The following is a 14,961-nucleotide window of genomic DNA, read 5'->3' as shown; positions in this document are numbered from 1 at the left end:
TGACACGAAACCGGCGCATGGCTCGTAATGAAATTAGGCAAACTAAAGTGTCCTACCAGTTTGGCGTGCATTTGCGTACTCCCAGTTAAAAGCAAACACACATACAGACACTTGGTCGATGGTTTCCACGAGACCTGGCTTGCTTAATGGATGTTGACGGTTTGTGTGTGTGAGAGAGAGAGTGAGTGAATTGAAGTAAGTACGTCAATGGGCTTCACACCGCACAGCACCGAGAGAGAAGGAGTGTGTTTGGAGCTTGCGGTTCCGCTGCGTCTAGTTCGGAGGGCAACTCTGGCCAGAAACAGATCAACCGTGCCAAGCCAAGGGACGACGGCACCTAAGCAAACCTTGCCGTGCGCAAGTGTTTACCCATCAACACCCCGGCACGGCAGGGCGGCCGGTCGGAAGGGTTGGCCCGAGAAGCATTATTAGTTGCAAACTTGGGCTGGCCCGCAGCTTGCACCCTCCTCTTGCCGGGAGCAAGTTTGATCAAGTCTAATTGAATTCGCTCATGATTGTTCACCGATTGTGGGCGTCCCACCAGGTCATGTGGGGGGAGGGCGGACCGCGACACCAAATGCTTCCAGCGAGCGGTTCTGGCCGGGGGACAGGCAATGTGGTTAGCTGCTCGTAACGCCTGGCAGTAAACTGTGGTAGCAAATGGTTCGAGAACACGGGCGCGCATCGTTTGCACCGGGTTTGCACCTGCACAGCACCTGTACAGTGTTGATTAATTTGTGCACAAAGTTTGCCGCTCCAATGTTGACTCCAGTGGCTCTATGTGATGTATGATCGTAAGGTTAGACATGTCGAGACATGGCATTATTACTTAAAAACACTTTATTATTGAGTTCTATAGAGATTCTAGTAGTAAATACCTTTCCCGATACTAGTCAGCGATTTTATGCTGAGTTTGACAGTTGACGGCTGAAATCACCTCAACACTCCATACAAAACCACATACAGAAAACTAGCCTGCCGTTTTCGGCATAGATTATTTCAACCACAAAGCTAGAATTAGATTCGAATACCTGCTCCGAGAAAATGTCAAAACTCACAATCAGAAATGGTAAACGCGCCATATAGTTTGACAACTAATTTCTGAATACAAAAAAAAATGCAGAGATTGACAGACGTCTCCCACAAGGTTGCCCAGCAGAAGCGATACAAATAAACCTTCTAAATACATACACCTTGGTCTACATACACTTTGTAAATTTGTATTTGTATTTGTATTTGCCAATCACTGTATACAAATTTCCAAAGTGTATGCAGACCAAGGTGTATGTAGGCATGGTGACCGAGGCATGCGAGGCATGCAGTGTTGACATGATTTAAGCCGCCAACTGTCAAGCTCCGTATAGAAAAAACTGACTAGAATCGTGAAGGGCCCCATTATTCGATTTCAATACTGCATCAGCCAATATTTGGAAGCAATTTTTTTCTGAGGATTGAATGTCCAGGAAATCTCAATGTTGTGCTTTGGAAGATACGTGAAGTTATGAACTATCTGACTTAAAGTGACCAACGCTATAGTTCCAGATTGATGTACAGTTAGAATTTTCTTTTATTTTTTATTGGAGCTGTTCATAGACCGGTACGGGTTCGGGATAAGTTCCAGGATAGGTATGGGTTCTGTGATATTTCAATTCCAGAATCAGATCATAATCAGTGTCAGGACTAGTGTAGGTTCATGACATGTAATCTAAGACTTGTATGAGTTATGTATAAGCGCCAAGAACGACATGTGATTGAGATCAATTCTAAGGTATGTGTTCAGAACCTGTCTAATTTAATGTGTCTAAATACTAGATGAGCCGGTCTCGTAGTACAGTCGTCAACTCGTACGACTTAACAACATGCCCGTCATGGGTTCAATCCCCAAATAGACCGTGCCGCCATACGTAGGATTGACTATCCTGCTATGGGGGGGGGGAAATCAATTAGTCACTGAAAGCCAAGCCCACAAGTGGTACAGGCAGGCCTTGACCGACAACGGTTGTTGAGCCAAAGAAGAAGAAGAAATACTAGATACTAAATATATTCATAATTATACAGCGAACCCTGTAACTGGGTCAAATTTCAAATCATTTCAAGAAATTGCAGTGCTGGTCTTAGTTGCGCTAAAGGGATGTATTTTTGCTCTATCTCTGAACTGTAATTTCAGCCTCTCAACGAGTCGAGTGAAGGTGGTTTGTAAGATCTTGTAAGGCTTATAACAGTGAGAGCTGTTGTTAACTCTCGACTGAGCAAGAAAATCATCACAGCGTGCAAATCATAACCTGACTCTATATTATATGCATTACTGAAAACCATCTACCCAACGACACTTGTCTGCTAGAAAACAGCATTCAGAAACGATCCCCAAGCTCAATGGCAATCGAAAGGTGTGGAAGTGTGCGCGCGCCTTTGGTTATGCAACTCGCACAGCAAAAGCATGCCCTTTTTTTTTGCTTCCGCTTCCGCACGTGTGTTGTGGCCCCGTATGCAAGTGCACACGGTTCGGCACGTGCAAGTGCTTTCGGAAGTGCTTCTGGAGGAAAAAGATTGCATTTTCCCGTGTTTTCTGTGTATTTTTTTCTTCTCTCCGTTATATCTATCGTTTCGCCAGTGCTAGCAGTATTTTTATTATTATTATAAATATCTTTCAGCCAACCCAATGTCACGGTCGCGCAGAGACGTGACATTTTTAATACGACTGCAGCTCCCGAAAGCGACCTTCTCGAGGACGATTCCGATCTGCGAAGGGTGGGACGCGCGTCAAGCCCCCGAAAGCGAAAAGCCGCTAAGCGTGAGAAAACACGGAAAAGTGCTTAGGTGCAATGGCTTTGCCAGTTTGAGTATGCACAGCCAGTTTGGTGTGTGTGTGTGTGTGTGTGTGTGTGTGAATCACTGTGGCTGTGTACAGTTGTTCCGCTATGTATGCAAACACGCGCTCCCGCTGTGCGCTTTTATTTATAAGCTCTCGTTGTGTCTCACTCGTATTTTCCTTTCGTTTTCGCTTTTTTGCCCATTTCTTCAGGCCCTCTTACTTCTATTATCTGACAATCGATCACAGTACCGTGCAGTGGGCGACCTTTTCGCGCGCACATGCAGCAGCCGACTAAGAGGCTTCACGTTTTGCCTTATTTTCTTCCGATTTGCCTGTTCCTCGAAGCACGTTATTTGTTGCCGTCGTCCCGGGGCCAAAGCGAGAGGACGAGATAAAAAAAATGCACCCACCACGGTAGATAAACTTGGCACGCAGCTGTCAGCTGGACGGATCCAACGGCTCCCCCACCCCTCCCCTTCGCCGGCACACGGTCGCGATCGAATGATTATTCAATCGGAAAGGATTTATTGAATGTCAAGCAGTGGCAGCGACCGAACTGCTCTGCCTCTCGATCGGCGAATGCCGCATTGATGGCCTTTCCGGCCGTTTGTTTTTGTTGGTGTTTGGGCTGGGTTTTTGACACTTGCTTTGTTTTCTGTTTCAACAGTCGGGTGCGGACGCCCTTCAAAATCACTCGAGCCGTGGCATGCTGCTTACCATCCCGTGTCGCTGTGTGAACTTTCGCAATCGGCGTCCGTACTGACGTCAGCCGGGAAGGGGCTTTCCAGTTTATTTTTTATTGCTTTGGCTTTTCCTCTCGCTGCCGGCGAACTTCAACTGTACTGTTTGTTTATCTAACGCACCCGGCCAAACAATCGACTGCTTTTGTTGCCGTGGAACGTTTGCCAGTGCAGCTGGCTGAAACAGTCGAATGAATAAGATGCGGAGCTTGCACAGAATTGGTGCCCGTTCAAATCCAACACAAATCCGGGTCTGTTTCCAATGTTTTAAGAAATATTATTCAACGCTCTTGAAATGTTTTTCAACAACACATTTGGCACAAATTTATGACAGTTATATAAAAAATAGTTAAAAAAAACTTCTCACATTCTTTTAATAATGCTGCTGACATTTAGAAACTGACTCAGTTCAGTTGTTTTACATCTACCATTCATTGCATACCTTCAGGCGTGCTCGGCAAAAAGCTACCCAAAAGGTATGGCAAATTGCCATCATCTAGGCGCACATAAACAGCGCTCGTTTAATAAAGCCATAAATATTCTCACGCGCCCAGATGGCAGATGGCAGCTCAGGAGAAAAATAAAATAAAATAAACCAAATAATCTTCTTACAAACTGTGCAACTGTGTTTTACCTTCTACCGCGGCTCTAAGCTTCTCGAAAAACATGTACTCACCATTCACACCACCAAACATTTTTAATTTCTTCTTCCTTTTCTATCTCCCTCTCTCTCTCTTGCGCTTTCAAACAGGTGTGCATCGTGCAGAAGAAGGACAGTGGCAACCTGTTCGCGATGAAGTACGTCAGTCGAAGCGTGTGCATCGGCCGGGGGGCGCTCGGTGGCGTCCTGAAGGAGGTGGAGCTGCTCGCCTCCCTCGAGCATCCCTTCCTCGTGAACCTGTGGTTCTCCTTCCAAGGTAAGCGCGGTACGAAACAGTAGCCGCATCGTACACAGCCAGCTTGCACATCACGTGCCCTGCCAGACACAGTCACTCATTACGAAGGTCCAGCCACACATGTAGGACACCCACACACACAATCTCACATATATGTATAACACTCCTCTCCGCTGTCTGCCTCCTTCCTATTCGCTGGGCAGTAAACCGGAAAAGGATTAACGAAGGCCGTCAAGCGTGTACCGTACCGACGAGCTTTATAGATTCACTTTATTTGAGCCCCTCTGTTCCGTACACGTGACCCGCTCTGCCCTTCAAGCACACGTCTCACCAGAAAGCCAGGACTGCCCATCACGCAATGGTTTATGGGTCGTCTTGCCGCTTTCGTGTTATTATTATATGCCCCCTTCTTTCACGACGCAGCTTTACTCGGTTGGTAGAGCAAATGCTGCTGCAGTTGACAGCACTGTAGGGTTTTCAATTTTATTTGCCATCCCTGAACCGGCGGCAAACATCGTTTTAGTACGCCGGGCCATTCCGCGAACGCTTCCTGCATTTTTGAAACAGTTTAGTTTTGCCAATGCAGCAGCAACTGTAAGCCAGCGGCTCTGCGGAGAGTATGTTGGCTTAAACGACCACTAAAAGCCCGCTAAACGACCGTTAACCGACCCGTTGCTTGTTTTTGCGTGTGCTGTTGTTATCTGCCCCAACGAAACAAAAAAAAACACGCGGTTTGCAGCGAAGCGAATGTAAAATTTACAACTCAAAGCTCGAGCTGTGCTTTACAAATTAATGGCAAACAAAATGCATAAGCCCCGACAGTGCAGTACCAGGCGGTGGTTGGAGGTAAACATCCGCTTTTCTTTTTGCCTTGTGGGTGCGCTGCATCACAATCACTTCGTTGCCATTCATTACAACGCGAGTTTTTGCCGATGTTTTGCCTGTGCTTTCATGTATCTAATAAATCGCCACAATTTAGCCAGTGTAGTCGTGTAAAAGCCACCATGACGAGACGCTCACATTTGAATGCAAACAGCCAAAAAACAACAACATTAACGAACACTTTTTGCACTCCCTCTCTCTCCCTCTTTCACAATGCCATTCATGTTGCGGACAGACGAGGAAGACCTGTTCATGGTGTGTGATTTGTTGGCCGGCGGTGACTTACGGTATCATTTGCAGCACCAGGTAAGCGGATTACAAAAACATTGGTTACAGCCCGTTAAAAATTGCATTTTCGTTTACTGATTCGTTTTTTTCCTTCTTCTATTTTTCGGTTGTTGTCGTTTGCAACTTTCATTCGCGCTCATTCTCACTGTGTGTGGTTGATTCCGTTTTTTTAGGTAGAATTTTCGGAAGCCAGCGTGGGACTGCTGGTGTGCGAGCTCGGGTCGGCGCTGGACTACCTACAGAAGCAGCGCGTTGTGCACAGGTAAGCGGAACCGGTGTGGGTGTAAAAAAAAATCGGGGAAGAAAAAACGTGTAGTGAGCTGAGTGAGCTTTTTTCTCGCTCTCTCCATCTCTATCTCTTACTCCATTGCATAATAAGCCGCCGGGTAAGAATGGCAAGAGCAGCGACGCCCAATCTTCAACCGGATCCGAAAATTTAATTAGTTTTCCGTGGTTTTGGATTACACTCGCGTTGTATGCGTGTCTGTGTTTTTCCCACTTTCTCGTGCTCTAATGGCTAGCGGAAGTTTTTCAGCAATCTCATGATAGTAGCGTCGCTCACAATGTACCGGAAGCGCTGAGTAAACGTATCTAGTACGTAAATTGTGAGGTTTCTAGTTACATTCATTGTCGTTTGCCGCTGCCCAGACGCGTCAAAGCGTTCACAGTGGTATAAAAAAGAAAAGATAAAACAGCACAAATAAAGCTCATGCAAAGCAATGTACTTTAAAATGGAACGAATAAGCTTCCGTCCCAAAGAAAGATTTTAAAGATTCTGTTGGATTTTGGGTTTATACATTAATGTTTCGAATATGAATTCAAATAAGAAAACACCTATGAATTAGAAGGAACTAAACCATAAGATATAGATAAAACTACTTGACTAATTTGGACTGCATGAAATTAACTGCTCGAACTACACGAATGAACTTTGTAATGAATTATGTAATGAACTATGGGACAAACGAATACACAGTTGCAAACAGACCGGTGATTAAGGTGCCCTCTTCTTATCAAATTTTTACTAAGCTAATATTACAATCCAGCACTTTAGTTAATATATTTCACAGAGCCAATGTACAATAGAAAAGACTGCAATGCTATAAAATTGCATACTATTAGGCGGTTTCGGGTGTCCTATTTTTCGTTACCTTATCAAACATCCTGCAGTAAGTATATCAAGCCACATCACCTACTTGTGACGTGTCAAGATAAAAGATCCTTTAAAGGTTGAAAAAAGTAGTGCACATTGCATAGCTTCAGGCGCTCGAAACGAACCATTCACTCAAGGGGTTTGCCGCACCTGCTGTATTGCTGCCGTTTCATTTACTTTTACTTTTCACGACTCCCCGTTTGCTTCCGCTTGCTTTCTTTCCCTTTGCTTTGCCCCTCCCCCCCACATTGTGTGAAAAATTGTTCCACTTTTTCCTTCCGATTCAACCATTACAACACCCGCTGTTGTGGTGTGAGCGCAGGGTAGAAAAAAGACGCTGTTAAGTGTCACCCAGCAGCCGCTGGTGCAGCTAATGTACCTGCAAAACACCAGAAAAGGGTAGGAAACTTGCGGCTGCTGGTGGTGCTTTGCCGGTGAACCGTATTTGAAGGACGCTTTGCTCGATCCGCGCTTGCAATAGCGCCTTGCTGCAACGAGCATACTTGTGTACGTCCGTGTAGTTCCGTGTGCACCTGTGCGTGCTTTCTGCCGGTGGGAGCTGGGTGGGAAATGAAAATGGCTATTAGTTTGAAGCAGCGGCGAAAACAGGACTCTCCCGTGGTGCGGCGTGAACATGTCGGTACTCGGCTGTGACATATCCTTGTGTGGTTGGTGTAAACACCCACTTAAGCGCATAGCGCACACACACCCAGACACACAACACACACTTGTACGAGAGCATTTTTCACCGCTCGAACGTCGTGTAAATCACCCGGACGGGGGAGCTTCTTTTTTGTTTTGTTTTGCCGTTGCTTGCTCGTGTGAAACCGTTTTAGAACTCAAACAAGCGTATAAACGCACACACAACGCTTTCATGGCCACATCTTTATCCTTCCCAATGCCTCCCCACCTTCATCGGACGGTGGGCTTCCGTGGGTAATCCTTTCGCGATGGAACAGAACCATCGTCTCGTTGTTGACATATTACATTTTTCATTACAAATTGAATCATATTCACTGGTGCCCCAAACGCTGCTCCCATTCCTTCTTTCTATTTCGATTACTTCCTCCATAGTTTTTTTTACAGAATGCCGCACCGAAACAAAGCTGCAAAGAATCATAGCGTAACGTCGGAAGCGAAAACGAACGATAATCGACGTGCTGCTGCTGCTGCTGCTGACCGAGAGGGTATTGGGGGGTAAAGGAACGGAGTTGGCTTAAATAAAATCCATTTAACCGCCTTTTCCCCCCTCCTTGTCAGGTTATGTTTACCGGGCTCGAATGAATATTTCATTCGCGTGCACACGCTCACGAGCACAGGCCCAGTTTCTTTCCACAAACGGTACCGCCGGTCCGCTTCGCCGAGTGCGCCTGCAAGGTATGCAACGAGCGCGCAAACGGCAAACGGCGAAAAGCATACATTTGTGACAGCGCAGCGCTTTCTGTAACGCTCGTGTGGTGACGTTACGGCTACGGCGTTTTTTTCTGTGTTTCCTTTCCTTGGACGTTGCTCCAAATGTTTTATTTAATTTTTTTTTTCGTTAAAAGCATTTATTTTCTTTTTTTATTTTTTAATATTTTATGTTTCAGATATTGGTGCATCTGATTAAGCAATTTAAGTACACGCAGTCACGACTCATGCTAGTTCAATTGAACGCTGGCAGCATAACTTCACAGTGCCGGCTCTGCGCACCGTGAACCACGCGGGCGTCTCCACCAATGTCAGCTGTCACGTGGCGATGCAGCAATGGTAGCATGTAAACCCCCCCCCTCCTCCACACACACACACACGTACAGAATGGAGCAGCCGGTGACAGCAGCAAACGAGTGGGTCGAGCGTTTTGCCACGGCGAGGTACGCATCAAGACGCTGCCACCAAACGCACGGTGGTGACACGAGGGCAAGGCTCCGCGATGACAAGCGCCGGGGAGTGCGCCATTTTGCGATGCCGATTTGAAAGCCGATCCTGCCTGAATGCACTGGTGTGTGTATGTGTGTGTGCCGGACGTACTACACGTAATCAATTGTATGTTTCCGCTCGGCGTCTGCTCGGTTGATGGAAGCGTTCGATCAGTGTGCGAACAGTCGTCTGCGTCTCTGTGTGCCGCTGTGTGTGTGTGTGTACGGTAAATAGTACAATTTTTTTATGTTCGCTGGCTGGGGGAAGGGATTTATGGTCGGAGGATAGGAAGTGGCAAGCAGTAATCGCATTGTCGATTGCTCATAACTGCGGCATTACGTGCGCCCGACATGTTAACACTGCGAAGAAGGTCGTCTAGTGGAAAGGGGGAACCAGAGCTTGACTGTTACAACAAGGATGTAATAGGGGAAGGGGCGGGATGAACGGGGCGAGTGGTGAAGTCACCACAATACACGGCAGCCCTCAACTGTACGCCTTGGCGGGCGCAGCGGGAAGTCTCTCGTGACGCTCGAGTAGGCTTAATCCGGCATCGTCCACCCTTTTGTGTGGGTAGATTGTGTGCTTGTGCTTGTGTGTGTGTGTGTGAACACCTCTTAAAGCTTTACCTGATTGTGTTCCCGTTTTTTTTTCTATTTATATTATCTCTATCCCCTTTTCTCCATCGATGTAGTTCCGGAAGGTGTCCTGCTTTTGCTGCTGTGTGTACCACTGCGCCTCCTTCAACACCTCCGTCACTCCGCTCCGGTCGCTACCATGCTGAGCGGTGCTCCAAAAGGGGATAGGTGGGGTGTTCAGGTTTGAATGGTTGACGACAAGGCTACATGGGGGATGGGGGGTGCGACCGCATTCGCAGTGTTTGAGAAATTGGACCAACGCATGCTTTTGTCATGTCGGTCACATTTCACGCGCTCGCTTCCCGTTTGCTCATCTCACGCTGTCCTCCTAACCCGTGCCTACCCTTTGTCCGCTTTCTTGTCACTCACACTTATACACCTTCCAAACCACCACCAGCACCGTTAACGAAGCCTTCAGGCAAATCCAAACTCCCCACCGGATCCTTCAAGAAGCTAGCCACCTCGTCCCTGCTCGAGTGGTGCTTCTTATTTTATGTGTGTGTATGTGTGTGTTTGAGTGTGTGTCAATATATCCATCACAAATCCAACCCAACGGCGGGGTGGCGCAAGCATAATAGCATCAGCCGAGGGACGAAACCGGAAGAAACACTACACAATATGGGTAGCCGGCTCACCGTAATTGATTCCTCCCACCCCTCTCCGGGTACCTTCCCCCTCACTTACACCACATTTATTTACACGCATGTAAGTGTGTGTGTGTGCGTGTGGAGGTAAGTGAGTTTTGTGCTGTTTGCTGTGGCGCTTTAATGAGTATCATTCGTCAGGATCGGTCTTGTCTGGTGGTTCCGCTTTTTTTCTTCTCCCTCTATCTCTCTCTGTCTCTGTGGTTCTCATTCTGGTTTACTTTGGTAGCCACTCAGGCCCCCCGAAAGAGGGTATGAAACACTCCTTACGAGACGCGATGACACCAAGGCACACACTCACAAACATAGACAAATTATGCTATAAATAGCGTCACGTCACCATGGCCGGTTTGCGCGCGACATTGCTTGCGCAAGCTCTTGCACTAGTGTGTGTGTGTGTTTTCTTCTTTTTTTTGCAATGAGGCAGAATCTTCGAAAGACTCCCGTTGTCGCACGGGTGTTGCCATGGGATACTTACCCAGTAAACTCCCTCCTTGGGCCATCTACCCTTCGGTATGCTTCTTGGGGAAGGGCTATGCATTAGCATTACATCTCGCTATTGCAACATGAACCACATTCGCGAGACAGAATGACAGTCCTGGAGACACTTATCACACAAAAGCAGAGAAAGTACGCGTTCACTTGAGTTACAGGCTCACTTCAATGCGAGCGCAGATACACTAAACACTTTCACAATACGCACAAGCCTTTTTTACGCACGCCCAAATCGTTGATCCTCTTTCCATGAGGCTCGATCGCTTGTCGTTTGCTATGACTTCCCACGTTTCCCAGCATTCTTCTACAATAAGTCGATCAGGTTTGCTCCGTTGATTGTTGTTCCGCACTTTACGCTGATTTTATGACGTTCCTAAGCAAAACTAGGACAATGAAACAGCACATGTTCTGCTGACTCCACGCTGCTCACACACGCTGGGCAGTCTGGGGAGGTCGCGTGACGGTACTTGTGAAGATAACTCCTGAAACACCCATGCCCGGAGAGGAACTGAGTGATGTAGAAGTTAACTTCGCCTTGTGTTCTACTCATCCATGCAGCGATGTTCGGGATCTGCCACGTGAGATATTGTTTTGTAGGCACAAACGACTCTCATAGCTAGCAACCGATGCACTCTGTTCACCAACTGTCGGGTTTCTTTTAGCACCAGAACATATGCCCAGATCGCAGCGTAATAATGCAGCCGTGAGATGGCCACGTTAGCTAGGAGACGCCTGCAGCTACTCTTGGGCCCTCTAATGTTCGGCATTTATTTTCATCAACGAGTTTACGGCCTTAGTGACGTTGTTACAGGCGTGCCCGACATGCTTTCGGAAACTTAAGCGGTCATCGATGATCACATCTATATATTTTAGATGCCGTATCGACTCAATACGTTCATCACCGACCTGGATACTACCTGACTGACTGACTATCTTATGGTTATTTATGATGAGGAATTCCGTCTTTTTATGGACGATTTCTAACCTCATTTGATGCATCCACGACTCGATCCTACTTACGGAGTCGGATGTGAGGATTTGAATCTCTTATATATTGACTCACCAAGGACAGTGAGAGCAATATCATCAGCAAAACCTATCACTTCAGCTCCTGGAAGCAGCTCTAGGGTCAAAACTTAATCGTGTGTGTGTGTTTTTTTTTCTTTTTGTTCGAATTATAAAAACTAATTTGAAAAGTGTTATTTTGTAATGTTTTGGTATAACTTGTTGCTTGTGATTTTCCTCCCTATCCCTCGATCGATGTAAATGAGTGCCATTCTTATAGGAATAATTTTTAATCCTACTTTACTACAATGGTTATCTACTCCATTTACCGTTTTCACCAGACGAAACTGATCCCGCAAAATAATGAAATACCTCCCACAAATCTTCACGCACACGCACTGCTACACACTGATGTGATGCGAGAGATCAGTCCCGCGCCATTTCCGTGACATGATCAGCAAATGGTTCCAACCGGCATAGACCTAACTTCTTCCGAGCTGCGTAGTTTTCGCGATGTCTGTTGTGTCCCTTTGCCGCTCCTTCCGCCTGATCATCGTTCTACAATACATTCGCTCACCTGTATCGTGCCCAGCTTGGTGTAAAATGAATCCACTCGCTCCACCATTGCTTGCAGATCCCACCTCAAACCAGCCATCGTACTGTTCAATCTTTTTCAGGTCCTGCTTCCAAATCCTGCGGCAACTGAGGCACTGAGAGGACGCATTGTACCCAACGTTGGGAGTTCGATTGTTTATCTCCATCGTTTGACGAATCGTTCGAACCACTTCATCAATCACCGCATCGAACCGACCCGGCAGGGGGAACAAGGGACCGCGGGTGCGAATGTTTCATGATTGAATTCCAACCATCCCACAAACACATTTTCACAGTATATGCTGATGTTGATTCGATTCGGCAACCGAAACTTTGCCGGAGGGTTCACGACACACACACTAACACCCCGTCGAACTGTTGTCTATAAAATCACACACACACACACACACACACACACACACACACACACACACACACACACACACACACACACACACACACACACACACACACACACACACACACACACACACACACACACACACACACACACACACACACACACACACTCACACACTCACACACACAACTCACACTTTTTCCTCTTTCAAGCTGATCTATGGCGTCATCCATGAATTGCGTAACGCAAAAATTGCGAATATTTTACCCCCTTCCCTAGTATAAAACAAACCTGTTGTGTTGGACGAAAATCCCCCTCCCCTAAATTACGTTACAGATTCACCCAATCCCCCTCAAGTAGCATAGTTTATTGAACAAAATTAGATTTTTTGTTGAATTTTTCTTTTTATCTTACTTTATTCTGGGATGTTTGCAATTTTTAAACCTAAGCCCTCACAACCTAACAAAATACATTATATTTTATATACTGAAATGTTGTCCCATTCAGCAATCAGATTCAAAAAGAATCTGATAATAGGATCCTCAGCACAGTTTGCAATGCACTTGCATCACCATCATCAGAAGCGTTTTTCATCCAGCCATCTTCCTTGTCCTCCATGTAAATATGTCTATCGTTTCAGAAATGTTTATTTGGCTTTCGATGTTGTATAATCATCAAATTGATTATTCAATTTCACATAACATGTGATGTTCAATATGCTACGCATGTCCTGCAAATTTCGAACAAAATCGGTAATGTTTGCAAGAGTTTCAGCTACTTTTTCGATACATGTACAATATTTCTCCAAGTTTCGTGACAATCGAGTTACGCAATTTTTTATTTTTGATAATTCATATGTCAAATCAGTACAATTTTCTCCATCAATTGTCAAATGAAAAATAATTTGCCTTTTTAACAAAATGCTTTATATTACTACATAATTTTCTACACGATTTGCATCAAATAAGTAATAAATTACATTGATAAATGAAATTCATTTTAAAAAAAACCAATACTAATTAAGTATTATTTGGGTGTAAAACGTGATATTTGACTTACGCGAAAATCAGAATAACGCGAATGTCTCCAAAACAGGGGTCTCCAAACTACGGCTCGCGGGCCGCATGCGGCCCTCAAGGGCTTGAAATGCGGCCCGCGATGACTTTGTAAATGTTAAAATAAATAGCTTATTTTATTGACTAATTCATCAAAATTCAAATTTACTTCTGAAAGTCTAAAATTAAATTTGAATAAAAGAAAGCTGTAGAAATTTGATACACTCAATTTATATTTTCTAATTAAAACGAGATTTGAAATTTCAGCTATTGTAAAAGTAGCGTCAAAATGGCCCTCAACAACGTTAATTGTGAAGCAATGCGGCCCGCGAACTGAAAAGTTTGGAGACCCCTGCTCCAAAACGTATTATTCGCCTAACTTGGGGAAGGCTTTATAAAATTTCGACCAATTAAGACTTGTGTTAAGTTTTTCTGTCCATCCGTCTTTGGTAACCAAATGCGAAAGACCAAATAACGGACAATTCGGCTACGTAGTACATCAAATGTAGCGAGATCTTTTTTAGACCTGCACAACCGCAAAGGTTGTGAAGTCACCAAGAAGAACCTCATTTAATACTCATTTGTTATTCTAAAAAAAAAAACATTTTATTTTACGTTACGAGACAAAAGTTAAACCCCCCCCCCTTCTCTTCCCTATGTAACAAATCGTAACTCCTCCCCTCCCCCATCCCCCACCTATCAGTGTTACATAATTGATGGATGACGCCTATTTAGATTTGCAAGGCAGAGCAAAAACAATCCACAGCGACAACGGGGTGTTTGTGTGTTTTTGAGCCGTTCTGGTCTTTTTTTTCTTTTTTTTTGTTCTTTTACTGTGTTGGCGGATTAGTGCTACCATCCAGCGCTTGGTAGCTAGAGCGGGACTGACACGAAGCAACGCAAAAGCCAAACCTAGAAACGAGCTCGCTTCGTAGCTTTACAATCAATAAACGCGCTCCTCATCCGTATCATTATCACATGCTGATGGCGATAATGCCGCACCGTGATCATCATCCTTCCCACACCCCTCCCCCCAACAGTGGCGCCTATAGCATGCTACACACAAAAAAAAACTCCCTCTTTTTAACCGGGCGGGAGAATGATTTAATCAGATTTACATATAAATTCAATGCCACGCCCGTACCTGTCGCACACACTCACAGACTGGTGGGGATGGGAAAACCCCCTCGTTTGCTGGGGCAAAACTTTTCTCATCACATCACCCTTTTGGCGTTTCGTGCGTCTGCTCCCGTCCCCATTCCCATTCATTCCAACTCATCCGTATCGAGCGCGTAACACACGTGGGAGGGCGTTGGCGGAACGGCAGCCAGCCGACCCAACCGGGCGCTACTCATAATAATCATTATTTATGTAGCACTCATTCACTCCTGGGAGGGAGGAGGAATGCTTTCATCGCAAAAGGGAACGCGCACCGGAACGATCACCATTGTTCGGTTGACTGGGGGAGGAAAAAGGGGGGCCCACCGACAACCCCACTGGGC

At 45.7% G+C, this 14,961-nt stretch overlaps 1 protein-coding gene across 1 annotated transcript in view; it reads left to right on the top strand.

The window, feature by feature from the left end:
• Positions 1–14,961, top strand: part of LOC120906502 (serine/threonine-protein kinase 32A) — a 77,113-nt gene that overhangs the window by 32,565 nt on the left and 29,587 nt on the right. Inside the window, exons 4-6 of the mRNA XM_040318233.1 lie at positions 4,304–4,469; positions 5,566–5,636; positions 5,792–5,880. Of these exons, the coding sequence (XP_040174167.1) occupies positions 4,304–4,469; positions 5,566–5,636; positions 5,792–5,880 (326 nt within the window). The remainder of the gene's footprint in view (positions 1–4,303; positions 4,470–5,565; positions 5,637–5,791; positions 5,881–14,961) is intronic.

This window comes from Anopheles arabiensis, chromosome X (genome assembly GCF_016920715.1).
Source record: "Anopheles arabiensis isolate DONGOLA chromosome X, AaraD3, whole genome shotgun sequence".
Taxonomy (NCBI): domain Eukaryota; kingdom Metazoa; phylum Arthropoda; class Insecta; order Diptera; family Culicidae; genus Anopheles; species Anopheles arabiensis.
This window is presented reverse-complemented; position numbering and strand designations above follow the sequence as displayed.